At 46.5% G+C, this 27,278-nt stretch overlaps 1 protein-coding gene and 1 long non-coding RNA gene across 18 annotated transcripts in view; one reads left to right on the top strand and one right to left on the bottom strand.

The window, feature by feature from the left end:
• The first annotated feature begins 7,163 nt into the window (after positions 1-7,163).
• On the top strand, positions 7,164-24,702 carry LOC307174929. The gene is made up of 3 exons (XR_013824203.1): positions 7,164-7,303; positions 8,646-8,754; positions 22,462-24,702. It is a non-coding gene; the product is annotated as an uncharacterized lncRNA (long non-coding RNA).
• SORBS1 (sorbin and SH3 domain containing 1) overlaps positions 7,297-27,278 on the bottom strand; it is a 238,976-nt gene continuing 218,994 nt past the window's right edge. For 8 of the 17 annotated variants that reach the window (XM_079899517.1, XM_079899514.1, XM_079899516.1 and 5 more), the window contains 4 exons: positions 15,143-15,202; positions 14,365-14,423; positions 11,361-11,473; positions 7,297-8,450 (listed from right to left, as the gene is read on the bottom strand). In XM_079899517.1, coding sequence (XP_079755643.1) covers positions 8,383-8,450; positions 11,361-11,473; positions 14,365-14,423; positions 15,143-15,202 — 300 coding nt within the window. In that variant the 3' untranslated portion in view covers positions 7,297-8,382. Of the gene's footprint in view, positions 8,451-11,360; positions 11,474-14,364; positions 14,556-15,142; positions 15,203-26,251; positions 27,026-27,278 lie in introns of all 17 variants that reach the window. The other 9 variants (XM_079899521.1, XM_079899507.1, XM_079899506.1 and 6 more) reach the window with 2 other exon arrangements.

The raw sequence follows: 27,278 nt of genomic DNA, 5'->3' as shown, positions 1-27,278 counted from the left end.
CATTCCCACCAACAGTGTAGGAGGGTTTCCTTTGCTCCACACGCTCTCTAGCATTTGTTATTTGTAGAATTTTTAATGATGGCCATTCTGACCAGAGTGAGGTGGTACCTCATTGTAGTTTTGATTTGCATTTCTCTAATAATTAATGATATTGAACATCTTTTTGTGTGCCTATTGACTGTATATCTTCTTCGGAGAAATGTCTATTTAGGTCTTCTGTCCATTTTTTGATTGAATGGTTGTTGTTTTTTTTTGTTATTGAGTTGTATGAGCTGTTTGTATATTTTGGAAATTAAGCCCTTGTCAGTTGTATCATTCAAAATATTTTCCCCAAGTTCATAGGTTCTCTTTTTGTTTATGGCTTCCTTTGCTGTGCAAAAGCTTATAAGTTTGATTATGTCCCATTTGTTTATTTTCAGTTTTATTTCTATTGCCTTTGGAGACTGACCTAAGAAAACATTGCTACAATTTATGTCAGAATGTTTTGCCTATGTTCTCTTCTAGGAGTTTTATGGTGTCATGTCTTGTTTAAGTGTTTAATCCATTTTGAGTTTATTTTGTGTATGGTGAGAGGTGTGTTCTAACTTCATTTGTTTTCATGCAGCTATCCAACTTTCCCAACACCACTTGCTGAAGAGACTCTCTTTTCTCCACTGTATATTCTTGCCTCCTTTGTCAAAGATTAATTGACTGTAGGTGTGTGGGTTTATTTCTGGGCTCACTATTCTGTTCCATTGACCCACATGTCTGTTTTTGTGCCAATACCACACTGTTTTCATTACTGTAGCTTTGTAGTATTGTCTGAAGTCTGGGAGGTTTGTGCCTCCTGCTTTGTTCTTTTCCCTCAGGATCACTTTGGCAATTCTGGGTCCTTTATGGGTTCCATATAGACTTTAGGATAATTTTTTCTAGTTCTGTGAAAAATGTCACAGCCCATTGTTCATTTTAATGCCTCCTTTTGGATGAATTAGCACATTTATCCAACACAACAACTAGGACTTACTTATTTCTAAAGTGTAGTTCAAACAAAAGACAGAAGCCACAATGGCTTTTATGGCCTAGACTTGTTATTGACATACCATCTCTTCTGCCATATTCTATTGGTCACACACCCTGATAGAATGCAGAAGGGGACCACACAAGGGTGTGAATACCCGGAGGTGAGGATCACTGAAGGCGTTCTTGGAAGCTGGCTACCACAAGTGTCTTAACATTATTATGAAAATAATTTACATTATGAATCTCCTGAGAGGGATTAGGGACTCCTAGGGGTCCATGGACCATACTTTGAGATCCACTGACCTTAATAATATAAGCTCTCATCAGTCTACATGATATATGCTGTTTTGAAGATTATTCTCAGATCTACCTCTTTTGCAGTTTCATGTGAGTTTGTCAGAAGTCACTTTAAAAATGAGTAAGCCAGGGCTTCCCTGGTGGCGCAGTGGTTGAGAGTCCGCCTGCCGATTCAGGGGACACGGGTTCGTGACCCGGTCCGGGAAGATCCCACATGCCGCGGAGCGGCTGGGCCCGTGAGCCATGGCCGCTGAGCCTGGGCGTCCGGAGCCTGTGCTCCGCAACGGGAGAGGCCACGGCAGTGAGAGGCCCGCGTACCGCAAAAAAAAAAAAAAAAAAAATGAGTAAGCCAGAAGGGGCCAGAGAGACTCAATCTACCCAGTATTTTGCCTCTGATAATGCCAGAGTGAGGGGGCTGGAAGAACAGAGTAGTTGTTCTCCAGGAGAGACCTCATAAACTAAAGTGTCACGTGGTCATTCATAGTATCTCATCAGGGCTTTTATATCTGTGGGTTCATCTTAAATTTTCTTTAAATATTCTCCTTTTTTTGAAAAAATTGCTTCTTATTGAAGTAGAGTTGATTTACAATGTTGTGCCAATCTGCTGTGGACCAAAGTGATCAGTTATACACATAGAGACATGCTTTTTTTTTTTTAATATTCTTTTCCATTATGGTTTATCCCAGGATATTGAATATAAGTTACCTGTGATATACTACACTAGGACCTTGTTGTTTATCCATCCTATATAAATATTTTCGATCTGAACCACCTTCTTGCCTAATACATTCCACAAACTACTTGTTATCAAGTAGTAACTTCTTTCGTTTGTCCTAATAGGCCTCCGCTAAGTATCCCTGAGATAGGTTTGACATGCTAAGACTTGACAGGTTTGACATGCTAAGACTTGTCCAATACACCCACATACAACTCACCCAAACACTTCATGACTTTTGAGACACCACTCTTTGTTCCTTTTCAGAAGAATCATACTTTTAGTGTGTGATACAGTTGTGCTATGTCCCCTTGGTCACATCAGCCTCCTCCTCTGGATGGACGTCCTCCTACGCTGTGTCCTTCTCAAGACCTTGGCTAGCAGACCTTCTGCACAGAGAGCCAACATTCAGCTACACTGAAGTTTGTCCTGGGACAGGAAAATGGTGTCCCATTTTCCAGTTTGTCACAATAATGCCTAAAGTCCAGTTTGGAACATTGAGTTCTCTCTCCAGCTGCCTTCTTATAGCAGTCCACCCCCTCGCCTGGCCTTCTCCTGTCCCCTATTCCATGATGTTCTGGTGGGCCTGCCAATCACACTCCAGTCCCTTTAACCCAAGTGATGAGTCAAGGAACACTAAATATTCATGTCGGGCCTGCCAGCGTCTGGAATTGTTTTCAGGGAAGTCACAGGAAGGCCCTTTTGCCTGGTCTCGAGTTACAGAACTGGAAGAGTGAGGCTGGGGCTGCCTGCAGCTGTAGTTCCTATTACTGCATTCAGGAGGTGAAAATGTAGTCAAACAAGACCAACAGAGCCAAGAATAAGACAAATACAGAGAAAGTTTGAGTCTCTGGATTCACTCCTGCCTGAGGCTATTTCCAGCTCCTTTCTTCCCAGGGATGTGACTCAGTACCAGCAAGTATGTTAGTTTTCCACTACTTATCAATGAAAGGAGCCCAGACAATTGACTCTTCGGGCCAAATTATATCGTGGGCAGTCTGCTTGCTGAAGGAGCATGTGTGGAGAGAAAGTAACAGAGGGCTGAGATGTGGTGAAGATCTAGAAAGGGGACTGAGAAGCTGCTGGCCAGAAAAGGTGGGCAGACCAAGGAAGAGCCTTTCATGGAAGCAGACAGTTGGGTGGTGGGGAAACACAACACATTTGGTGGGAGTGTAAACTGGTGCAATTTTTGGGGAAGACAATATTTCTTTAACGTTTGAAATGTTCCTGCTCTTTGAGCCAATAATTCTACTCAATACTGCATTGTTTGTTGTGGTAAAAAGCTGGCAATAACATCAAACTGTTGCATCACCAATAGGGGGGTGGTTAAGTAAATTATGGAAACATGTCTAAGTTCTATTATTAACAGGGAAAAAAGCATGTAGACTGTCTAAAGCATTTGTTTAGAGATGTGTTTTGTATGCAGAAAGCGAAAAGCTTGGGGGATCATACGTTGGATAGTTAGGTGATCTCTGTGGGGAGGTGACTTTAATTACAGAGAACTTTCACTTCCTTTTTTAAGAACTTTCACTTTCTATGTTTGTAAAAGCCCAGAATATTTAAAGAGATTAATTTCTGTTATTTTTGCTGCTGTAAGAAAGTGACATGATGATGGTTCACTGCTTTCACAATTAGTGTCAGTTTTCTGAGTTCTAGGATCTCTGGTCTGGAAAGGTTCATTGCTTAATTTAATTCATTTATCTACTCATTTGTTTGCTCAAACCATTTGTTTGCTCAAACTAGTTGGCTGAGTGCCAACTAGTTGGGCACTCTTCTACATGTTGGGCATGTAATAGCAAGACAGAATCCTTACCCTCGTGGACTTTATACAATTGATTGTGAAAACAAATATCAGATGGTGATGAGTGTTTGGAGAAGCAGAGGAAAAGAGCATGGGATAGAATGCTGGGGTTGGAAACCGTAGGATCCTATTACATATAAAGTGGTCAGAGAAAGCCTCCCTGAGAGGGCAACAGGAAGACCTAAAGGAAGGAAGGACGCCATGCAGCTCTGGGGGCAGGGTCTTTCAGGCCTAGGGGACAGCATAGTAAGACCCTAAAGCTGAACGTGCTTGGTGAGTGTGAGGCCGGAAGGACTGTGTGGCGGCAAGGAACAATGAGAAAGGCAGAGGTGAGGGAGGAGGCAGGGCAGTGTCCTTTGGACTCGAGGCCATTGCACCACTCCGAGGGAGAGGAGTAGCTGCTAAAGGGATCACTCTGGTTGCTCTGTTCAGACTGAGGTAGAGGGGGCAAGGGTGGAAGCAGGGAGACCAGTTGGAAAGTGACTGCAATGACCCAGGTGAGAAAACGGCTTGGACTGTGGTGATAGAAGTGGTTGGGTTCTAAAGGTATTTTGAAGGTAGAGCTGATGGATTTGTTGGACGGGATGGAAGGAAGAAGTAGTGCTTGTGACTCAGGGCCCAGTATCAAGGCTGTCAGACCCCTGGAAGATGACCCTTCTCCCAGGACTGTTGAAGGCTTAAGCAAAGGAGATTCCATCGAGTCACCCCAAAGGGGTAGCAGTGCGAATGGGTGCTTTGAGTTGAAGGGTGAAGGACAGCATCAGAAGAGGCAGGGTGGGAGTTTTGGTGTTTTCTACTATGGGACAGACCCATGCTGCTGTAGCAGGCCCCACCCCAAATGGAGATGCCAGGGGAGGCTGGATGCCTAGTGCCATAGCCTTGACACACTTGGTTTGGGAGTGAACACAAGGACAGACTGCATTTTCACCCACTGTGGACTCGTAGCCAGATTTAACTTGTTTAGAAAAACTTAAGTGCTGTCTCATTTTCTGTACCCATGTCTTGTGGAGTAAATTGAGACCCATTATACATATTTTATAATGGGCACTTTTGCTTTTAAAGACATGTGCATTATTCTTGTAATCAGAACAAATACAAACATTTTAGAAAGAATGGTGAAATGGTCAACGTTAATCAATTCAGAGTGTCACGGAGTTAGCCTGTTGAGAATAGAGTAAGTGGTACCCTCAAGGAGTGAGGGGGAAGCCAGATGTTAGTAAGAATGGAAAAGGAGAGTGTGCACCATTGAAGAGGTGAATATAGGTCTCATTTGAGAAATTTGAAAGGGTAGGAAACAATGAATGGTAAGAACAAACATATGCCACGCAATTCTGAATAAAGTTTATTAAATAACATGTACAGCCAATGTAGTAATTCAACATCTATTTGTCAGATCGATCCACTGCATAAAGAAAAATAGATGAACAGAAAAATCTGTGTCTGCATAGTACATGCTCTTGGTGTATAATTTAAATGGCAATACTTTAATTGGTTATATATAATGTCAGTTATTTTTCTTTCAGAATATATTTTTTGTAGTAACCTATTCTAGCAATAGGCCTTAATACTACTGCAGATAAACAGGACTGCAAAAAAAAAATCAAAAACAAAATAAGAAAAACCACTATAATTGTGAGATAACAGTTACCTTCTCTCCCAGAAAGAATGATTATTTAAAATTATAACACTTTACAAGGGCTATTTTTGTGCTAAAAATCGGCAGGTAAGTTATTTTGGAATTCCTTCATTTAAATATGCAAAAAAACTTCATGACTTCCTTATTTTACTCCCCCTTCGGTTCAAATTTTTAAAATTATTTTTCTATACAAAGTAGGTACATGGACTATACAAAGTTAAATATACATATTTACAGTCCCACTTCTTAAGCATGTGATTTTTTTTCTCTTACTGATCCCAGAAAGACTGCAGAAGTTAAGTAGTGTGGGGCTTGCCTTTACCCAGAAGCATGGCTAATCTATTCAAAATGTGTTGCAGGGCATGCCGCCAGTTAGTTGCACTTGCAATTAATAAACCTGTATAAATATCTCAGCATAAAAATAGGTATTTTGTATTACTAAATGTCTGAAGACAAAGGGGCAGTTGGAACCCTTTGTTCCTTGTGTCATATGTAGGAAGCTGAAGTTTGATGCAAATTTTAACAGATGCGTTTATTAAAGATGGGCAAATTGGTGAGGCATACCTGGGATTCTGGAGATATACAAAGTCGTGAGGCTGGCATCATATGCAAATGTGGCTTTACAAATTGGTTTATTTTCTAGCTGTATTTAAAGAGGTGTTCAAACTTACCTACTTAATCAATAAGCACCCCTCAAAAAACAGATAAGATCGTGTTATGAATGGTTTGCATCTAAGAAAGACCAGGAAACACATTAGCCAATATACATTCCAAAATGGGTGATGCTGCTGTGTGAAGTGCATGTGGATATGCACTTGAACTGTATTCGGAGCGGGGAGGAGAGACAGAAACAGAGTGCCCTTGGATGGTGAGGTGGACCTTCCAAAGCACTGAGGCTTTCTTAGGGAATATCAGTAAGTCCCTTTCTACCCAGGAAGCTCATCCGCCCTCACCTATAGCCCCAGCCCCACCTCCACCATTAGTTCCACAGCCTTTCCCCCTTGGGATTAAGGCTCTGCTCTGTTCTAGTGAAAAACCAGTGTTTCTGTGAAGAAATAACACCTTCCTCTTATCAGTCATTTATACTTTACTGTGAAGGAGTCAGTGGCAGTTGCTTTCCTGAGAGCATGCTTTGAAGGACAGGGAGTGAGGGTACTGTGGCTCTCTGACGGGGGTGGGCAGCTGGTGGGGGTCCTAAGATGCATAGTGGAGGGAGAAGCTGAGGCACTGAAGACAAACTCTGTGCTTATAAAGACTCTGGGACATGGGTCCTAGGCCAATTCTGAGCTATATGCAAAGAGTCAGGGTTCCTGTACACACCCTATCAACCTGGAACTGCTACTCCTATTTGTGACCTTGGATGTGTATTTGTGGGCAGGATGAGAGTTTGAAGACCCTGGAAACAGTTCCAAGTATTTCCAGCCATAAACCACCTTCAGACAAAGGTTCTTCCAGCATCCTAGTTGAGCTAATGGAGGTGAGCTAATGGAGACAGAAATATGACAATGCTTTCTAGGGCCCCTTCAGGGAAAATTCATCTCTTCCTCTCTCACACCCTTCTTAGCACTTATCACAGTCTCTCTTGATTCAGTATTTTTGTGTGTCTGTCTCTCCCACCACCTCTGAGTTCCCAGCAGGCAGGGAATGAGTTATTTCTATCTTTATCTCTCCAAGGTGTCTAACAGAGGGGCCAGTAAGCATCCTTGAATTGGATAAAGTTGTGACGGAACACCCCAGGCACCCCAGCAGCCTCCATCCCCCACAAAAGACTGGCCTCCTGGGAGTGGCAGGATCACGGCCTCACTCTTAGGGCCACTGTATCTGCACCTTCTGCTCTAAAGAGAAGCCTCACAGGGTGAGTCATAACCTTGGGTTCCTACGTTTGGGGTAGTCCTTGGACTCCTCTGGCCAATGAAAATGGAGACACGGTGAACCTCTTCTAAGGCTTGGAGCGTGGCTTGCTCATCAGTGGCCCCTGGCGTCCAGTGTACACTGGTGTACGTTACCTGAGTCACTGAATACCATCCTTGGTTCTCTGTGAGAATAGGCCTATCAACCCCAAACTGTCCTGGCCTAAAACCCAGAAAAGAAAGAGCAGCAATGGCATTCTGCTAAATGAAACTGTGCTGCCCTGAAGGTGACCGTTCATAACAGCCAGTGATACGGGGAAGGAGCCACTGCAAGGGCCCTCAGGCTACAGCGCTTCTTGAGTTAATCAACTGGAAATACAAATTTAACTATCTGCCTGGCTACCCTGCTCCAGGGGCAAACCTTGTGTGCTTCTGTGGCTGAACACCGGGGGCGTCAGTGGCAAAGCTGCACGCAGGCTGAATGCACTGGACGCCTACTTTGACCTCCATTTCCCCACCTACCTCCAGTGAGGGACTGGGCCTTGGGTAGTTTGGGGTCTCCACCACTGTTTAGGGATCGCCTTGGCAGCCCTGACTGGTCTCTCACAGCACTAGGGGACTGGCAGGCTCCGGGGCGACTGGGGGAGTCTGTGTGGGCCTTGGAGGATGGCTGGGGATCTGCCTGTTGCTCTGAGGGCTCCTGCAGGCTAAATGACCCTTTTGAGCCAAAGCCGGTCAAGCCTGAAGCAGCAAGAAGCATTTCTGGCCTAACTGCTCCTGGACCAGGCTGCAGGTCAGATTACTCAAGGTGGGGCGGGGGAGAGGGCAGGGCTGGAGTGGCTCCCAGAAGCAGCTAAGTAAATACCAACTTGCCTCATTCCTTTTCTGCGTGGTTCAGCCCTGATACACGCAGTAAGCTTAGACAGGTTCAGGTTTTAAATGCAACACTTCTCTGTCCTCTCTTTTCTTCTTTCTTTATCCACTGCATTAGTTTTCCTACTGACTCAATGTTTAAATAAAGAGACAAATTCATGAATTATGCTTCATCCTCCAACAAAAATCATCTCTGTGGTTTTCAGTCTTCTTATAGATACAAAGGCTTTACATAGTTGCCTGGGAAAGTACCAAACTGCCTTGTCCTTCTTGAAGTACCTATAAAAAAAAAATACACACAATGAGAAGACTCACCCATTTGAGTTCAGAGAGTCCTTGGTAACAATCCTGCAGCTTGTAGAAGGGCATTTGGTTTCCAAATCACTTTCCCCTATCTTATCTCATTTAGGCTGCAGAATAATGCTGGGTGATAAGCAAGGCGGGCATTTCTAACACTCGCATTTTTTTTCACAGAAACCCAAGCTCAGAGACAGACTTTGAACCCAGGTCTCTGACTCCCAGCCCATTGCTCTTTCCAGTACTTCTCCTTTATGGAAGAATGAACAGTTACCAACACAACAAGGTACTGGGGATTTAGAATTTCTAAACTGTAGGATTTCTAAGGTCCACTGGCTATGACTGCACAGCAAAAGGAAATCTCCCTCCTGAGCCTAGGCCCCAGATTGACTCCCTGTCTTCACTACCAACCTTGTCAGGGTTCCCTCTGAGCCAGGAACATTGAGCTACCAGGGAACAAGCCCTTCCTGGGCTGCTCCACATCCAGCATTGCTGGATCCCTAATCTAGCAATAGTTCCTTCCCTTGGGATTCTCTCTCTAAAGCTGGGAGGTAAGGGTGGAGTGGCAGATAGATGTTGCGTCATTATTACCCTCATTAGCAAACATCACAATGTGATCATTGCATCCTTTCCCCGATTGGCTTGGATAGGGCTTCAGAATCCTGCTGAACACACTTCAAGCAGCCACTATCAGTGGGTTGGAGTTGTTGCCCAAAGTAAAACTTCTAGGCTAGAAGAATGTGTCAAAGCTAAGGCCATCTAAAACAGCTAGCTGAAACCCCAGGGGGATGGTCAAGGAGGCTGCAGAGAACTGAGATGGTAAAGCCCAGAGATGTGCTCATATGGGTGGTTAGCACCTTTCCTGACGGATGAGAAAAATGAGCTCTCCTGGGTTATTTTTTTCATAGTCTGAACACAAGGCCACTTTTCTAAGTGTTTGAGGAATTAAGGAATCTAAAATATTTCCTTTATTTAGCTGCCTGGCAGATGCCCCTCACCCCATCCCAAGTTCTCATAAAAATGTAAATACTCCTGGAAGGGTTTAACAAATCCTTACTAGCCTGCACTCTAATAGGACAGCCACATGTGGCTCCTGAGCCCTTGAAACAGGGCTGGTCTGAACCGAGCGATGCTGTGACTGTAAAATACATGTTGGATTTCAAAAACTTATGTACAAAAAGAAGAATGTAAAATACCTCCCTGGCAATTTTTCATACTGATGACATGTTCAAATGATAATATTTTAAATGCACTGGGCTTAATATATTAAAATGAATTTCACTGGTTTCTTTGTACTTTTTTCAATGTGGCTTTCAGAAAATTTTAAATTTCATACATAGCTTGAATTATGGTTTTTTTGTTTTTGTTTTTTTTTGGCGGTACGCGGGCCTCTCACTGTTGTGGCCTCTCCCGTTGCGGAGCACAGGCTCCGGACGCGCAGGCCCAGCGGCCACAGCTTATGGGCCCAGCCGCTCCGTGGCATGTGGGATCTTCCCAGACGGGGGCACGAACCCGTGTCCCCTGCATCGGCAGGCGGACTCTCCACCACTGCGCCACCAGGGAAGCCCCATTATGGTTTTTTTTTTTGGCTGTGCTGTGAGGCTTGCAGGATTTTAGTTCCTGACCAGGGATTGAACCCGGGCCCTCAGCAGTGAAAGCACAGAGTCCTAACCACTGGACTGCCAGGGAATTCCTTGCATTATGTTTCTATTGGACTTGCACTGCACTAGAATGTTGCTGACTTTCAGACCTGGTTTCCTTCTGAATAGAACCTCAACGTGGTGAGGACCACAAAACTTCTGCGGGCCCTGGGAGGAGGATGGGGTAGTTTTCTAGGAGGCTGGTGAGGCCAAGGCAGATCTTTCTGTCTTCCCATTTGTGCTGAGGCCTTGTTCTCACGGCCCCAGTCCTGACATTATTTCGATTTAGCAAAGCTTTTCTAGGGAGATAGGAAAGAGGTGGTCTTTGGAAAGAAGATAAAGGTAAAGCCAGTTGTTTAAGGGGTAGAGTGTCAGTGGTTCCCAGCATTATATTTGTGCCTGAGCAGAAAGAACCAGAGGCTCAGGGAGAGACGAGCCTAAGTTCATATACTGGCCCTACCATTTGCTCCCTGGGTGGTGACCTTGGGGCTAGTTACTTAACCTCTTTGGGCCTCAGTTGTTGAATCTGTGGAAAGAGGATCATTCTTGTCTTACAGGCTGTTTGTTGAGAGAACTTCAGTAAGAAAGTATATCAAGCATCTGTTTTGTTACAGAATCTCAAATTCTGATCTTTCTCTCCCCCATCCTATGAAAGTGACTCCTTTCATTAAGCAGGTTGCTTTGAGGAAAGTTATTAGAAGTCTGGAGTAAATGAGGTCTTTGGAATGTCTACACATATGCTTGAGCTTCATGGCAGAAATCTAGGCTCAAGTGTTCTTGTGGTGTTCCACAGGCGTTCTAAAAATTAAAATTTCCGAATGTAGGACGGACAGATGCGCAATAGAAATACAGAGGGAATTCCCTGGCGGTCCAGTGGTTAGGACTCAGCGCTTTCACTGCTGGGACCTTGGTTCCATCCCTGGTCAGGGAACTAAGATCCTGCAAGCTACATGGCACAGACAAAAAAAAAAAAAAAAAAAAAAAAGAAATACAAACAGAACTCAATGGATGAAGCTGGCACCTGCCCTTCCATGCAGTAGGTGTTGGCATTTTTGGTTGTCAGGTTCAATGTTAGCATCATCCACACTGCCCTGAGAGCAAACATGAACTGGGTGGCTCATCGTTCCTAATGGTGGTATAGGAACTGAGAAGGCCCTTCTCTGTGTGTAGAGAATAGTGCTCTCTTCGTGACTCATCACGCCTAGTTCTTCCTTCAATACACAACTGGTAAGAGAAGTATGATGTCACTTACCAACAAACCATCCGTCGTCACACTTTTCCATGACATCAACAATATCTCCATCTCGGAGTTCCAATTCATCATCATTCTGTGGTATATAGCTATACAATGCTTGGTAGCTAAATCTGTGAGAGAAATAAACATCGACTCAAACACTGATGGAATTAAATAATGAGTTTTAAAAACCCATTTCAGCTGAATCAACATTTGGGTAGTGTTTCCTACTCATCAGTGGGGATAAAAGTATTTTATTGGCTATTTCTCTAATAATTTGGGGAGATCCATGTGATAAGCAAATTAAGATTCACAGGGATGGGGAACTTCTGAGAAGCAAGTCCTGATCAGTCCTTTTATTCAGTTTCATTTGGTTACCACAGCCAAGCTTTTTTGTCTAGATGCTCCCCCCTTTAAAGTTAATTGAGTCCTTTTCTTAACATAGGGTAATACATGTCGATTATCAAGGATAATCAGAAGTTACTTAGGTCCAGAGACAGACATTATATTCTGGTCCCATACATTGGAGAACATGAGGCAACTGTCATGTATATATATAATTTTTAAAAGTACATCTCAATTGCCTCACTGTTTAGCAAAAGTACCTTGAGTTTCTTTACGTGCCAACACACATTTCATTAATTGCTTTTAAATGTGGATGCCACTTTTCTGAAACTCTTGAAAGCATTTCTAGCCCAGTGATGTTTGGGGTTAAGATTTTTATTTGCTTGTTAGTTGGCCTTAAGGCAATTTGGTCTGTTCTGACAACAGGCTCTGGAAATAGCTAGACTACTTGTGAAATCTGATACCTGTTTTGGCAGCAAATAAACGCTTGCTTTCATTTACTCTTTCGATAGATATTTAAGAAGCACCTACTACGCACCAGTTCACCGTTCTGTTTACTTGCTACTTTGAAACACAACAGTAGCAGGTAAAACTTTGCAAACCAGCCCATCATCTACCATTTTCAGTGGATGTCAGTGAATTCCAGCATGTGGGCAAGAGAAACTAGAAACAAGTAAGTGGAGTCAGTTCCTAGAAACAAGAGGTTCTGCTCTCTGCTAAAACCAAAGGGGCAATTTAATTTTACATATTTATTCAAATGTAGTGAAACTCTGGTAGATGGAGCCCGCCAGAAGGAAGGTCTCTAATGAGGAATTAAGAGTTGCAGATGGATTTCCAGTTGGTAAATGAATACATTTTGATGTTTCTGTATTTGCCTGCTGTCTCTTACCCAACCTGGACTCCATGCCTTAGGCCCTTTACTGCCGCTGTGGCTGCTTTGCCAGTCTCAGCTCTGGGAGATTACTCCTGTTATCTGCCTCACTGTCTCACCCCAGACAGCGGAGACCGGCTGGAAGCAGTCCTGCAACCTTGCTGCTTGGGTCCCCGACTGGCTCTAATTTTGGAGGGGCTTCATACTGTTTGGACACGGTTCCATAGAGTCCTTCCCCCGCCTCTGAGCAGAGCTTTAATTTTCCTCCCCTACTGCCATGTGTAAGGAAGGGTCCCTGTTCCTGGCCAGGCTAAACTCCCTTCCCTGGGCTATTTCCTCGACTTAACGTCTTCTCTCTTACATCTTTCGATTCTGTTAACTCCTTCTCAAGTATAGATGTGCTTAAGCCTCTGCATCCTAAGTACAACTCCCCCGTCTCTGCTACTCCCCGAACCTACAGCCTCCCTGTCGCCCGCTCCGCCCACTCACCATCGCACAGACTCATGAGCCCTCTGTAACACAGGGTCTGCCTGCAGCAGCGCTGTCATTGCAGAGGTCACCAACGATTTCTCCAGGTGCCACCTGGAGGACGTTTCTCATTTCCTACCCTCCTCGCCTCTCTGAAGCAGGGGCACCACTGGCCACACACTGCTTGCTCTGTGGCACACAAGTGAGTGCTCCTAGACCCTCGCCTGTGTCTCCTGCTGTCTCCTTTGCTGGCTGCTACTCTGTTGCCTTAAAAGTTGGTTCCCCAAGGATCTATCCTCAGTTCTCTTCTCCCTTTCTCCCAATCTCCTCGGGGAATCTTATATAATCTTATATTCTTCCATGCACCAGAGGCCCACTCTTTCCTAGCTCAGGCCCTCACCACTTTTTTGCTGTATTCATATCTCCAAACCACTATCTTTGTCCTTCGTCTCTGAAATCCACTCTCCACTCTGTTAAAACGAAATCCAATTCATGTGTTCCTCTTTTTTTTTTTTTTTTCTGGCCACGCTGCGTAGCTTGCAGGATCTTAGTTTCCCGACCAGGGATTGAAGCCGGGGGCCACAGCACTGAAAGCGCTGAGTCCTAACCACTGGACCTACTAGGGAACTTCCAAGTATGGTCCTGATTTTAAAAACCTTCAGTGGCTCCTGAGTGAATGCAGACTAAAATCCAAATTTATTTCAGTTGCATTCTACAGTCTGGTCCTAACCTGCTCCTTGAGCTTTGTCTCCATTCCCTCCATGAACTGCACACCGTGGCCACAGGGGTTTTTCGATGTTCTCCAAACACTACCTACTCCGGGCCTTTGCACATTTGCTTTTCTCAGCTGAGAAGACCTTTTACCTCCCTGCTCTAGCTCTCAAATCCGATTTGTCTTTCAATGCTTATTCCAGAACCCCCTTCCTCTGTGAATGGAGTTTACTCCTTTGTGCTTAGAACATAGATATCCAATACTTTTTTTTTTTTAAATGAATGGATGAACCCTATTCATTCCTCTCCAGTCAGAATTAACACTCCTTCCTCTACACTATCACAGCACTAGGAATGAAACCAGTCAGCGCAGCTCCCAGTTGCCCAATATGGCAGTAAATTCTTTACCTCTCTCCCCCAAGAGTCCATGACCTCCTTTATTTACCTGCCACCTATTTTCACGTTGGCTGATGGGAAACAGCCTTAACTAGAAACGCTCAGAGAAGCTTCGAGTGACTGGTTCATCCCCCCAAATGGCTGTCCTTCGCACAGTCAGTCAGTGACCCACTTCCTAAGCCCAACGGTCTACTGAGAACTCGAGAACTGAGGTTCGCCAAGTGTACTTACAAGTCCTGGGAGGTTTGACTCCTGTCTGGGGTGACTCTTCGCTGCTGGGCTTGAGGTTGCTGAGAAATGATTAGAGATGATTTATTGTCAGAAGGGGATACCTTGTGATGAAAGTCAAGGGGATGAGAAACAGTGCTGCAGTAATGAACAGATTTTTCGGCAATGTTTATGATCTCATTGCAAACTGCTTCCTGTGGTGGCCCCGAGATATCCAGAAACCCCCATAAAACAGTCAACATGGGGACAAAAAAAAAGAAAGAGAGGAAGAGATGTAACATTCCAGACGAAGCACATAAGTCCAGGGAAACAACAGAGTTGAAGATCCAGGTTAAAAAAATAGATATTCCAGTAGTGGAGTGCAGGAGGAATCCAGGTGTAAGCATGGAAAAAACAGGTAAGATACAGAAGAATTTGGGATTTAGTATGAATATTTAAAAAAAAAAAAAGGCAGCAGCATAAAAGCCTGTAATTAGTGAGTAACTGTTATAAATGGAATAATTACAGGATAGAAATGCAAGTATGTATCCCCAATCATGCACTAATATATTAATTTAATCCCACATGTAGGCAGAGTAGAAATATGGTCTCAAAATTCCTCTGCTTTTTTTTTTTTTTTGAGGGGAGAGGGTGGCCTAACATCTCTCTCTACTACAATAGCCATATAATTCTTGTAAATAATGGCTCTGTGAGTTAACCAGGCATTACTCCAGTCTAGACTCTACAAATCAGTAAGAATTCTCTTTAGAAAAGCTACAGTCTTATTCAACAGGCATCTTACCACATAGCTCTTTTCAGATTCTGTGAGATCAGGTCCTGCTCTCAATGAATGATGAGAAGGCTGTGATCACCAAGCAAATTATAAGGGAGACATTTTAGCAGATGTCACATTGGAAAGGATTCAAAATAAAAGTGTGAGCAAATACACATACCACACCATCACATTCAATGACACCGGATACTCGTGGCCTATGGCCACCGAGTTTCCAAGACAACACGGTGGGTGCAGAGGAGAAAATGCAATGTACAGAGTTAGAAGCAAGGTTCCAGGCAATGAAATGAGCAGTTGGGAACATGGCTGCAGTGAGGTGAGAATGAACAACACAGGGACCCCAGATTGGCAGGGAAGAGACACAGAAGGGCTACCTTAAGGAACAGTTATGTCCCTCTGTAACCACACACGTTGGTCCCCTTGCTCTCAGCTGGCAAGCATCTATGGAAGGGCTGCTGTACCAAAAGCCAGTTCCACTTATTCTGACTGGGAACCTCCTCTGGCAGAGCAGGCTCATAAAAGTATCAGGTATGCCATTTTCCCGTGTGTATAGAAAGAGCAACACTTTTGAAAAACTCCTTGGTAATATGTGACGTATCAAGTGAGACTGTTCCCCAGGAAAAACCTGCACGTGATACTCTCCAGCTAAGTATGCGATCGATGAGTTCTGATATCTCATGGGGCAGAGCTTGCTTCCAGAAACAGGATGGTGTGTCCTGACACACTGGTAGAAATGAAACTATCACTCTTCACTCACCAGCTTAGGCCCCACATGCTGACGTGGAAATAAAGTGCAATCGTGGCCAAGCGGACCTGTCTTTTAAGTAAGGATCCTGTAGCACAGGCCAGGCCTTCACTGAAAGAATGTCTGGAATTATTTATCCCAGAGAGGATTCAAATCCAAGCTCTAAGAAGTCTCCCTAAATGAATATTTGAAGAGCCATCCTTGGAGAAACCCTCCAGCTAACGTGCAATAATAGTCATGAGTCACAGCAACTCCAGGGCCTTCTAGAAGAGCACTCTGATCTTTAGTGTGTGACCTGTTTCACAGGAAGGCCCAGAGAGGGTGAGGGCCTCCCCTGAGGTCACCCAGCAAGTTAGTGGTAGACCTGCCTCCTGGATTCACCTACTGTCCCGCTGGACCTTCTCTTTCATCCTCGGACCATTTCCCTCATTATTAAGTGTGCTCACTGACATTATTCTCAATGAGTCCCACAGAAACCCTGGAGACAGGCAGGACAGGGTTTATCATCCCATTTTCTTTTAAAGCCCAGGAAGCGGATGCTCAGAGGGGTTTAGTGCATTCCCCAATGTCACACAGCTAACAAGAGGTAACACTACCCCACCACACCATCCCTTTCCTGTTCGTCTCCGCTGTAAATTCTCATCCATTAGCATGGCCTGCAGGACCAGCTTTCATCCCAGCCATCACTTCTACACTCTCATCCTTTTGGAAAACCTTTTCAAGTTCTCCAAACTGCAATCTCTTAAACCGGCGCCCTTGGACTCGGGGAGAAGAGACAGAACTGCAAGGGTTCTGCTCTTTAGAAGACGTCTCAGGACCTGCGGGCCTTGGCCAGGTGACTGGGAGCTGACCTTGTGTGGCCCCACTCACTGCCCATCCAGCCTCTGGATCAAGGCTTCTGCATAACAAAGGAAAATAATGACACTCCCAAGCACCTACTATACGGGCTTCTATGTGGCAGCACTGAGTGGGTGATACCTACAGGCAGATTTTGACTTGATAGAAGGTAAAACTTTCTAAACATGAGAGCTGTCCAACAGAAGGGACTGCCTCGAGAGGAAGTGAGTGGTCAGTCCCAGCAGCTGTTCCAGCTGAGGCAGTGTTGACTTTTGCTAGATGGGATATTGTAGAGCACTGCTGCTCAAACTCTACTGTATGTCAGATTCCCCTGGGATCCTGTTAAAATGCAGATTCTCATCTGACACATCTGGATGCATCCTAAGCCTGTTCATTTCCATTTGGTGGTGCCCATGCTGCTGGTCCACAGACCAGCTTTTGGGGAGCAAGGCTGAAGAGCACCTCGGTTACCCAACACTGAGATTCTTTGTCTACAGTGTGCCAAGACTGGTGGGTCTGGCTCACCTCGAGAAAATAAAAGTTCTCATAAAGAGAGAAAATATTTCCAAACTCCAGCTGGTGGCCTGACAACCTCAGGTCAAGTGCAGCACAAAGAGAGGATGCAGACAATTTACTGACATGACCTCCAGTTTACCAAAGCCCCACAGCATCTTTCGAATCAACTTTAATCCTAAAGGAGTGACTGGAATCAATCATCTAGCAAATACTTCACACTTAAATTTAAAAGAGTTTTGGTGAATCAGCTACATTAAGAACCACCTGATAGTTTACTACCCCCTTTTTTTTTTTTGGCTGAGCCGTGTGGCATACAGGATCCTAGTTCCCCGACCAGGGATCAAACCCATGCCCCCTGCATTGGGAGCTCCGCGTCTTAACCACTGGACCACCAGGGAGGTCCCACTGTCCCTTTCTTTTGTAAAGCATCTTTTTTTTTTTTAAAGTCGCTTTCAAAGCACATATAGGGGGGCTTCCCTGGTGGCACAGGGGTTGAGAATCTGCCTGCTAATGCAGGGGACACGGGTTCGAGCCCTGGTCCGGGAGGATCCCATAGGCCGCGGAGCAACTAGGCCCGTGAGCCACAACTAGTGAGCCTGCGCGTCTGGAGCCTGTGCTCCACAACAAGAGAGGCCGCGATAGTGAGAGGCCCGCACACTGCGATGAAGAGTGGCCCCCGCTTGCCACAACTAGAGAAAGCCCTCGCACAGAAACGAAGATCCAACACAGCAAAAATAAATAAATTAATAAACTCCTACCTCCAACATCTTAAAAAAAAAAAGCACATATAGGTCCATTACCTCACATGCCTTTTATACTCACCCTTTGACTTGGGGAGGGCAGAAAAGGAAATTTTAAGGCTCATGGAATTCTGAAGATTTTCACAAGGTGGCAAAGCCACTGAGTACTGAACCTCTCGGGTTCTAGTCGCCATACACCACCTCCCTCTTGGCTCGTGATGGGATAGCTGGGGTAAGGATGATAGCAACACCCAGCTTCTGCCTCTCCTGAAAACAGGCACTGTAACTTCTCTTGAATACTTTTTCTTTGTGTAAAAGGTCCAGTGTGCAGTAATGGATGTCATCCAATCATTAACTCAAGGATCCGCAGTTCTGAGAAGGGATCCTGACCCAGCTGATACCCTCCTTGGACTCAGGTCATATGCAAACCAGAGGATGATCGTCACCGCAACCTTCACATCTAGACAAACTTAGCATCTAGTACAAACTCAACTCATCCCTGAGAGTCGCCTGTTGCTTACTTAACGTCTGTGGAATAAATGAAGACGGCAAGAGGAATATTTATCCTGTTCGGGAAGATGATTCAGTTTCTCCCTATTTGAAATGCATTCCTTAGATTTAAGCCAAACATCTCATACAGCGGAAATGTAAACAGTTTTTTTTGGGGGGAGTGGGGTGGGTGGAGTAGAGGTGGGTACAGCATGTGGACCTTTGGTGGAGATGGAAACCATTGATATCCGTTACAGGGACTCGCCCTTCACTTTGAAGGCTGTTCACTTTCAGACATTTTTTCCCTCTGGGCGTATGTTTTGTCTTTGCCTGGTCTCACTTTCTAACCATATACAGCTTTCTATATCTCTTCCTCTGAACTTATCCTATCCAATACGGTAGCCAGTAGCCACATGTATCTACTCAACACTTGAGATGGGGCCAGTATGAACTGTGTCATAAGTGTAAAATTATTTACACTTTTTACGAAATTATTTTTTACAAAATTATTTCCCAAACTTAGTATAAAATGTAAAATAGCTCAACAATTATCCTGATTATATATTAAAATGATACTATTTTAGATATGTTTGGTTAAATCAAATATAACTAAAATTAATTTCACTTACTCCATTTTACTACCAGAAAATTTTAAATTACGTACGTGACTCACGTCATATTTCTGCTGGCCAGTGATGCTGCCAAACCGTCCCGGGTCTTAGTGTACACCCTTCTTTAAGCCTAAAAGTGGACAAAGTTCTAACCAGGACCTCAGCCAGGGCTGGGGATAAAGGGACTATTATCTCATGCTAAGTACACTTCAGACTCCTGGAAATACATTCCAGTTTTTCACATGTTTAGGAAAACAGCCACCAGCACCCCCCGCCCCGCCCCACTGCACTGCCCTCCCGGATCAACAGTAAGCAGGTGATAGTTGCTGATCCAGAAACAGCTTTTCTTCCATATTTGCACACAGAAACACAAGTCGGCCCTCCTGGCCTGGAGCTTTTGTTTCATTCTTCCGGGTGAGCAGCCCTTCATGTGTCCTTGCTCTGTGGCCCTGCTGCCTTTCTACCTTCAGTTCACAGCGGTCCCTCAGAAATCTGACCCTGCATCCCTGGGGCTGTTAATCCCTCTGGATCCACAAAAAACACCTGGTGCTCCTATGAGTTACTAAGCATTCTCTTCCAGCTCTGGGCGTGTGCCAAAGCCTTGAAGCCCAAAATAAAATGTCCCCAGGCTAGAGGCCATCAGGAAGTCCTGGCGACGTGGACAGGGCAGAGGACTCCACCTCCACGTGGCCCCTCTAGAAGAGCCCCTCTAGAAGCGGCAGGAGTCTCTGCTCTCCCAACCTGCGTGCGTCTCTCAGAGATGGCGTGCCTCTGCTCATCACATACCCCGAATCTCCTCTCCTCAGACCTCACCTCTCTGGTGACCCACACTGTCCTCCCAGGGGACACTGGACTGGGAGGGAGGGAACTGGGTTCCAGGACAGGGTCTCCCAGTAATTTATTGATTTTTGAGCAAAATGCTTAACTTCTTTGGATTTCAAGTTCTTAGGAAAATAAGAGGCTTGGGCATGATTTACATAAACATCTTTTTTGGCTCTAAAGTTCTAATGTAGTCATTAGACTGTGCTCGTCCTATGAATTGAGAACCAGGGCTGGGCAAGGCTGACCTGGCTTAAGGGGGCCAGCACTCCACTCACTGCCCACTGGACAGTCGCCTCCGGGTGGCTGGAGAGCTCACCTCTGGCAGTGTGGGAGGCGAGGAGCTGCCCGGATGGTAGAGGGAGAGGTGCAGCTCCTGGAAGACCGCAGGCAAACTCTGCCAGAGCAGTTAGAAGACCTGAAAGACAGGCTCCTGGCTTTCGGCTCTAGGAAACCTCCGCAGGTCCTGCAGAACAGTCTGACTCCACTGAGTTTTCCTCTTGCATTTATTAAGAAAAAGATCCCAGCTTACGTATAAAACTAATTACCACCAATTAGTTCAACTGCTTACCGCCTAGACTCAATCTCCTTGCAGATCAGTCCACAGACAACACATCGGCGTTGTTGTGACGTGAATCTGATGACAGCACTGAACTTAACACGCTCAGCCTTCTCATAGTCTGTGGCGGGGTATGTTTCTTTCCCAAAACAATCAGACGAGTGATGGCAAATATGTATCCAAGTATGAAGGAACCAAAAGCTTTCCAAGAGGATGCCTTTGTACTCGAGGTGAGAGAGAATAACGAGAAGCACTGATTTACAGAGTGCAAATTCTAAATGTTCTAAAGTCTGGATTTGTATAACCAAAGTAAAAGAATTCTTCCACCTTCTACTTTCTTGTGTCCCCCAACCCCATCTTCCTCTCCTAGGTGGAATGGAGTAAGGAGGATAAAATAAACTACTTTTGTTTCTTTTCCCTGTCAGCAAGTATTTATCGAGTCCCAGCTACTTGCTCTGTGCTAGGTTCATTCATCTCCAGGAAACCTCATTTCATCCTCATAATAACTCAATAAGGCAATCAGTATTTACCTCATCTTACAAAACTAAGACCCAACATGTCAGAGTTGGGAATTGAAGCGCCAGGATTGGAACCCCATTCTCTCTGACTCCAAGTTCCCTGCCCTCCCAACACACCCTGATCTGCCGGGCTGTGCTCTGCCAGAGGGGAAGACGTCAGAATAGCTGAGGGAGGTGCCCATCAAGAGACCACCTTAAGTCGCCCCGTACTCTGCAGCTGGCATGAGCGTTTCTACTGCAATCCTCCATTTCTCCTAACACCTTTGTAGGGGTGGACACTGCAACTGCAGGTTCCCTGCACCTTAGGTGTTGAGCGCATACCTGCTGATCATTTTTCTAAGAACTGCAGCCAATGTCTCTCCATCCGGTACACTGTTGAACACCCTCTGTATATATTGAGAGGTTTCCCTTCTGAGTGAGTCAAAGGAAAATGTTTCCCCTTATTAGGTGGGTATTTTAACATTTCTTATTTTCTTTTTGTTCTTGTAAGTTGCATCACATGCTTTCCCTTCTACTTCTGATTTCCATGCTCAAAGAGGGCCTATGCCTTTGTTCTTACCTTTCTGGGAACTAACCTAGTTTCCATGCGGTAAGGGATGTTCCCTCTGAGTTCACCAAAGCACATCTTCCTGTCATCTTTCCCTCTCTCCTCTCCTTTCTCTAAGGCTGTAGTTTGTTCTTATGCTTCTCAGATGCTTTGAAGACACAGAGCTTTCCTGAATACTTTTATTTAAACGTGATGCCCTCAGATTTTACCGTTTGATTGGCTTTCTCCTCTTTAGGACCCAAACTGACATCACATAGGTTTTGTCACTTTTCTCAGCCCTCAGTGCTGTCATTGTAAAAGTAGAGTAGACTGGGGGTTCACAACCTGGGCGAGGGGGTCTGTGGACTCCTAGGGAGCTCTCAGAATGATTCAGGTGTGAATCTCCTAAAACTTTATGCAAAATTGTATGTGTGCCACCCTCTTTCCCAAACAACTGGCCTAGAGTCCTCAGCTAACCTCAGGTTCTCAAAGGTTCTGTGATCCAGAAAAAGTTATGAGTCACTGGAGTAGATGATACTTAAAGATTCTTTTAAATTCAGAAATTCTGTGAGGATCTCTCACTCAGTTGTAGGAGCTCTTAACAACAAAGTCTGGATGCCAGTCTGCAAACAGTGCTATCTTGGGGAAAGCTCAGAAAATATTTGATGATGCTAATGGTGGAGATCTCCCAGATGATATTCCCCTTCACTTTCTTGACCAATTGTCCTAAACCTTCTTGGCCAAAATTTACACGCAACAAGATCCAAGAACTTGGTTGATAATTCTGAACTCTTGGGCATTTTGGATGTGTTTGTGTGTATGTCTTTGTCCAATTGGTTAAGTTGTCCCTCGAAAAAGAAAAGGGAAAGCTTTTGTTTTTCTGTTGTGAAAGTCCACAGGTCTATCATAAACCCCCTCCTTAAAATTTTGTATTTGTTCTTCTCTCTCCTTGTAACTGAAATTCACAGGATTTTTAGCTGATCATAGAATATCAAAGCTAACAGGAAGTTATCTTTGTCTGAATCTTTTGTTTATGGATGAGGAAGCTGCCAGAGAAAGGAAGTGATTCACCCAAAGACACACAGCAGGCTCATGGCAAAGCGGGAGCCAGAGCCCAGGAATCCTGACCTGCAGTGCAGCACCCTTCCCAACGATCCCGCTTCCCCTAAACGCCCCCTACCTCTCATTCACCCCTTTCTGCTGTTCAGAGAACACCACGAGCAACCAACCCAATGTCTCATCAGCTTGGGAGTCTTCAAAGGAGTGAAAAGTCAAACCCTTTCACAGCTGCAGAGATGGGGGCAGTGGGCTGGGCTGGACAGGTGACTCAGGAGAAGGAAAGCAGCAAAGCAGGGACTAACACAATTAGGGAATGCTGATGAGCAATTAGCAAGGGTCACAGGACTTGAGGAAGATGACCAGACACACTGGGAGAAGGTGCTGACCAGTATCCACAAGAGGCACCAATCAGCCCTCCAAGCTCGGCTCCCAGCCCCTTCTGTCCACCTGCGGAAGCGTCAGTGAAACCAGGAACTCACGACTCCCCTCCCTCCTCTCACGTTCCTACTCCTGGGGCTTGGCTGGGCTATTTGCTCGCCTTGAATGCCGCCCTCCTGCTGTTCACCTATCATAAAACCCCCAGTTCTTTAAGCCCCAGATCAAAAGCCGCTTTTCTCTTAAAGTCTTTCCATCTTCCTCTTCCTGCCGCTTATTATTTCTTCCCATCTTGAACTCTCAGAGCGAACTGTTTGTGACCCTACTTCCCTGTCTGCGTTACAATTGTGAACATGTCTCATCCCCCCAGTGGAGCTCATACACTCCTTTAGTTGGGGTCAGTCATATTGTATTCTTTCTTTCACTCAAAAAATATTCATTGAGTGCCTTCCATATCTCAGGGGTTCTGGTCCCTTATGCTCTAATGGTGACAAACAAAGGGACGAATACAATAGAGCTGCTAAGTGCCCCTTAGGTCAGGTGCAGGGAGCTGTGAAAGCACAAAGTCCAGCATTTAATCTAGTCTTGCAGGGGGAGGGAAAAGTTGTCAGGAAAGGCTTCCTGGAAGGAGCAACATCTAAGTGGAAAAGTGAAGGACAGGTGGGAATTTCCCAGACATACAAAGCAAGGGAGTCTTTGGAAGGTGAGGCTGGCTTGCTGTCTAAGGGGCCCGATCACATGGGGCCTTCCTAAGCCCATGAAGGAGGAGAGACTTTCCTGAGAGCAAAGGGGAGCCCCTGACGATGTTCACTCCTCTGTGCCTCTTGCAGCACTTAGCACAGTGCCTAGAACATCCTAGATGCTAGAATGGGAGAGGCAATGGTCATAACATTTCCCAATGTCTTTTCATGCTCTCAGGTTAAATTCCCTCGACTTATGGGTCAGATGCTCAACCTAGCTTCCCAACAGTGATAACAAAATTGAACTACTGGTTTACCGCAAGGACAAGCGTGGCTGGCAGTTCTCCTGATAACGCAGACTGGTCTGGAATGCATTTATTCAAATAAGTGACACAGCCTGAGATCACATCTTGTGACTGGATCACCAGAGAATACCTGTCATTCAGGCCCTTCCCATCTTTAGCTCTGTCATCCAAAGAGGCCCTCAAGAGGCAGAAAGCTTCTTTTGCAGGACCTCATTTCCCGGGTTGCCATCCTGCTCCCAGTGCCAGGAGGGGAAGGCAAAGGGGCTTGGGAGGGAGTGTGTGGGCAGGAGCCCTTTTCACACAACCCCCAGCTCTCAACAGGGAGCAAGACGGGTGCCGTGGAGAAGGGGCTCGTGCTGGGAAAGCAGGAGGAAGGGAGGGGACAGGAAGCGGTGCACTTGGGGTCTGGAAGCCCACCAAGAAAGGCAAATCAGTTTTCAACAAGCCTGGCTTTCTGTGTTGCCAGCCCCCTCCTCTCCTCGTTAGGAAGCGGGAAGCGCGTACCACTAATCTCACCCGAGCGAGCGCCATGCGCACTTCCTGTGCACACTGGGTCCTGGCGTCAGGCCGCAATGACTCACTGCTGACCATAACGAGGCCTCCAGGCCCCAGGCGCTGACTTAGAACATTTACAGAATTGTTCCTGTGTTGAGACATTCACTTCTTTTCAACCAGCCACTTCACCCGCTCTCCCCCGGCGAACTATTCATTCCTGACTAGACACACCCTTCTTTCCTCACAGAACACCCCTTCCAGGAGCACCTGCTCCCGGGCCAGGTAAAACCCTCCCCAGGTATTCTCTTTCCTCAGGCCCACACAATCCACTTTAGGGAGCCTTCCCACATGCCAGGCACCACACCCACCTCATTTAATCCTTACACTGCCCTTCGAGGGAGGGACAGAGTTCCACTCCTACTTTGCACAGGAGAAAACCAGTGGGGAGGCTAAGCCTGGTTATTTATCATTATCCCACACTGTCCTTCCCTGCAGCAATGATGCCCCACTCCCCGCCACAGGCTGGGGCTGCAGGTCTGGCCTCACCTGTGCTTTAGGCCGCTGGGCTCCTGCGGCCTCCAAGCACACCTCTACTGCTGTGTCCGTCAGACTCACTGAAACATAAGGCTCCTCAAGGGCAGAGATGAGATAACCCCTGTATCCTGCCCAGAGGCTGGTGTCTACAGGCCTTCAATCAACTATTTGTTGAGTAAATGACACTTTAAAGGGAAACTGGGATTGCAGGTCTGAGGATCAAGCATCGTCTATCATGGACATTGTGCACAGTAGATAATAAATGATTTGGAGACATCTTCAAGAATTCTATCTGGTTCGAAAAACATTCTAGAATGTTCTCAGTTCCAGAAGCAGCTCTCCATCACCCAAAGCGGATAGCTTCCATTTGTAAAGTGCTGACATGTTCCGTTCCCAGCCCCTGTGCTTAGCACTTTACATGCATCACTTCGTGGAATCCTCTCAACCAGACTCTGAGGTAGGTGTCAATCTCCATTTTATGGATGAGGAAACTGAAGCTCAGAGAGGGGAAGTAACTCACTCCCAAGTCACTGGACAGTAGAGGTGAGCAGGCATTCAAACCTGGCTGCTTTAGAGAAGCTGCCCAAATCTTTGCCTTCTGGGGTAGTAAACAACGTAGCCAAAATTAGAACCGTGATCCAACTGCTAAGTTCATCTCCCCCTGCCCCCAAATTTTCAGCCCTCAAAACACCCTAGGGCCGCCCTGGTCCAAACCCCCAAATCCGGATAGCTGACCCGGAGAGAAAATGGGACAGTCACCTAAAACCCTGGCCTGCCTTTCAAGGAGCCCAGCACGGGGCCACTCCCCCCAGAACCAAAACGCATTTGCTCTTCAGTGAACAAGTCAGCTCGCACACAAACACGAGACAGGACGAAGACCTGACACGGCTGAGCGCTGGCAGGCAGAGCACCGTGGGTTACGGAAACGAAGCGTGTCGCACACAAAACCGAATCACACGGAGCCCCACCGAAGCCTGGTGTTCTCGGCCGTGTTGGGCAGAGGGAGGATCATCCCCCAGCACGACGGGGCCGGGAGGAAGGCCTGCCTCCTCGTGGGCTTTTGCACCAGCCCAGGAGGTGCCCAACGTGGGGGTCGCTTCTGAATCACCTTGAGAGGCCAGGATACAGACTGTCCTTTGCCTCCACTGTCCCAGCCCTGACACCTTAATGGACAACCCCTCCGTTCCCTCCTGGGTCATATTTTTGTTCCCAAGAAAGCAAACAGCTCTCACGGGCGTCCACGCGGCCAGGGGTGAGCCCACCCTGCTGGCCAGGACACCCGGGCACACACGGGCATGCTGCAGGCCTACCTCGCTCGCGGCAGTCCGAGCGGCCTTCCTCTCGGCCGGCTCGCCACCTCTCTGCAGCTCTGAGGGCTCAGCCTCCCTTCCCGGGAAAGGGCTACCCCGGGGCTGGCGGGGCCGGCTCTCCTCTGGGGTGTGGAGCTCTGTGGGTCTCTGTTCGGTGCTCAGACACCTGACCACGTCTGACGGTCTCAGGCAGCTCTTCTTAGAGATGGCGGGTCCACCCGGGCATCTCTCACCTGCCTCCCTGTCTGCTTTCCTCTCACGTGCTCCACTTCCTTCTCGCCACGGCTGCCGCTCACCCTGGCTGCTAAAGGCGTCACTAAGCTCCGAGATGACCCTGTCCGAACGCCCAAGCCTCAGCTGGGAGAAGCTATCCTTGAGGACCCCTGGAGGTGGCACGTGGGTACCACCATCTCCGCTGGCGTGGAGGGAGGTCTGGGAACCAGGCGCCAGGGAGCAGGCTTTGTGCGGGGGAGGCAGGGCCAGCGGGGAGACTGCTGAGCGTGGGGTGGCCCAGGCCGACCAGCCCGAACGGGGGACGCTGAGGGTAAGGGAGGAGCTGGGCCTCGCCCACAAGGCCAGGGGTTCAGGGCTATAGACAGAAGCCTCTGGCAGAGGAGGCAAGGGTGGGGTCAGGGCCAGAGGCCGCCTGCTCGGGACTCCTACGGTCAGCGAGATCCACTCAGAGGTGACAGCGTGCATCTCGGGGGACAGGGCTCGGTGGGCGTGGGGCAGAGATGAGGGGGCTGGCGTGATGAGCTTGCTGTGACCGGGAAACTTCAAAAGAAAAGGAGAGAGAGGAAAACAAAAGAAGCAAAAGGCACAAGTGTCAGCACAGAGAAGAAAAGGGGAAAATAATCACAAGGGCTATATGGAGAGGAGTGAAATGGAGAGGAAGAGCAGGACACTCTGGTGTCCAAAAAGGAAATCATCTGGTTAGGTTGGGAGAGAAACTGGGATGTGGGTGCATGCGTGTGGATGCGCGGGTGTGTGCAGGCGGGGGGAGGATGGAGAAGCACGCGGTATGGAG

This window comes from Stenella coeruleoalba, assembly GCF_951394435.1.
Source record: "Stenella coeruleoalba genome assembly, chromosome: 16".
NCBI lineage: Eukaryota > Metazoa > Chordata > Mammalia > Artiodactyla > Delphinidae > Stenella > Stenella coeruleoalba.
The sequence above is the reverse complement of the archived record's forward strand: the minus strand, read 5'-3'. Positions and strand labels throughout refer to the sequence as shown.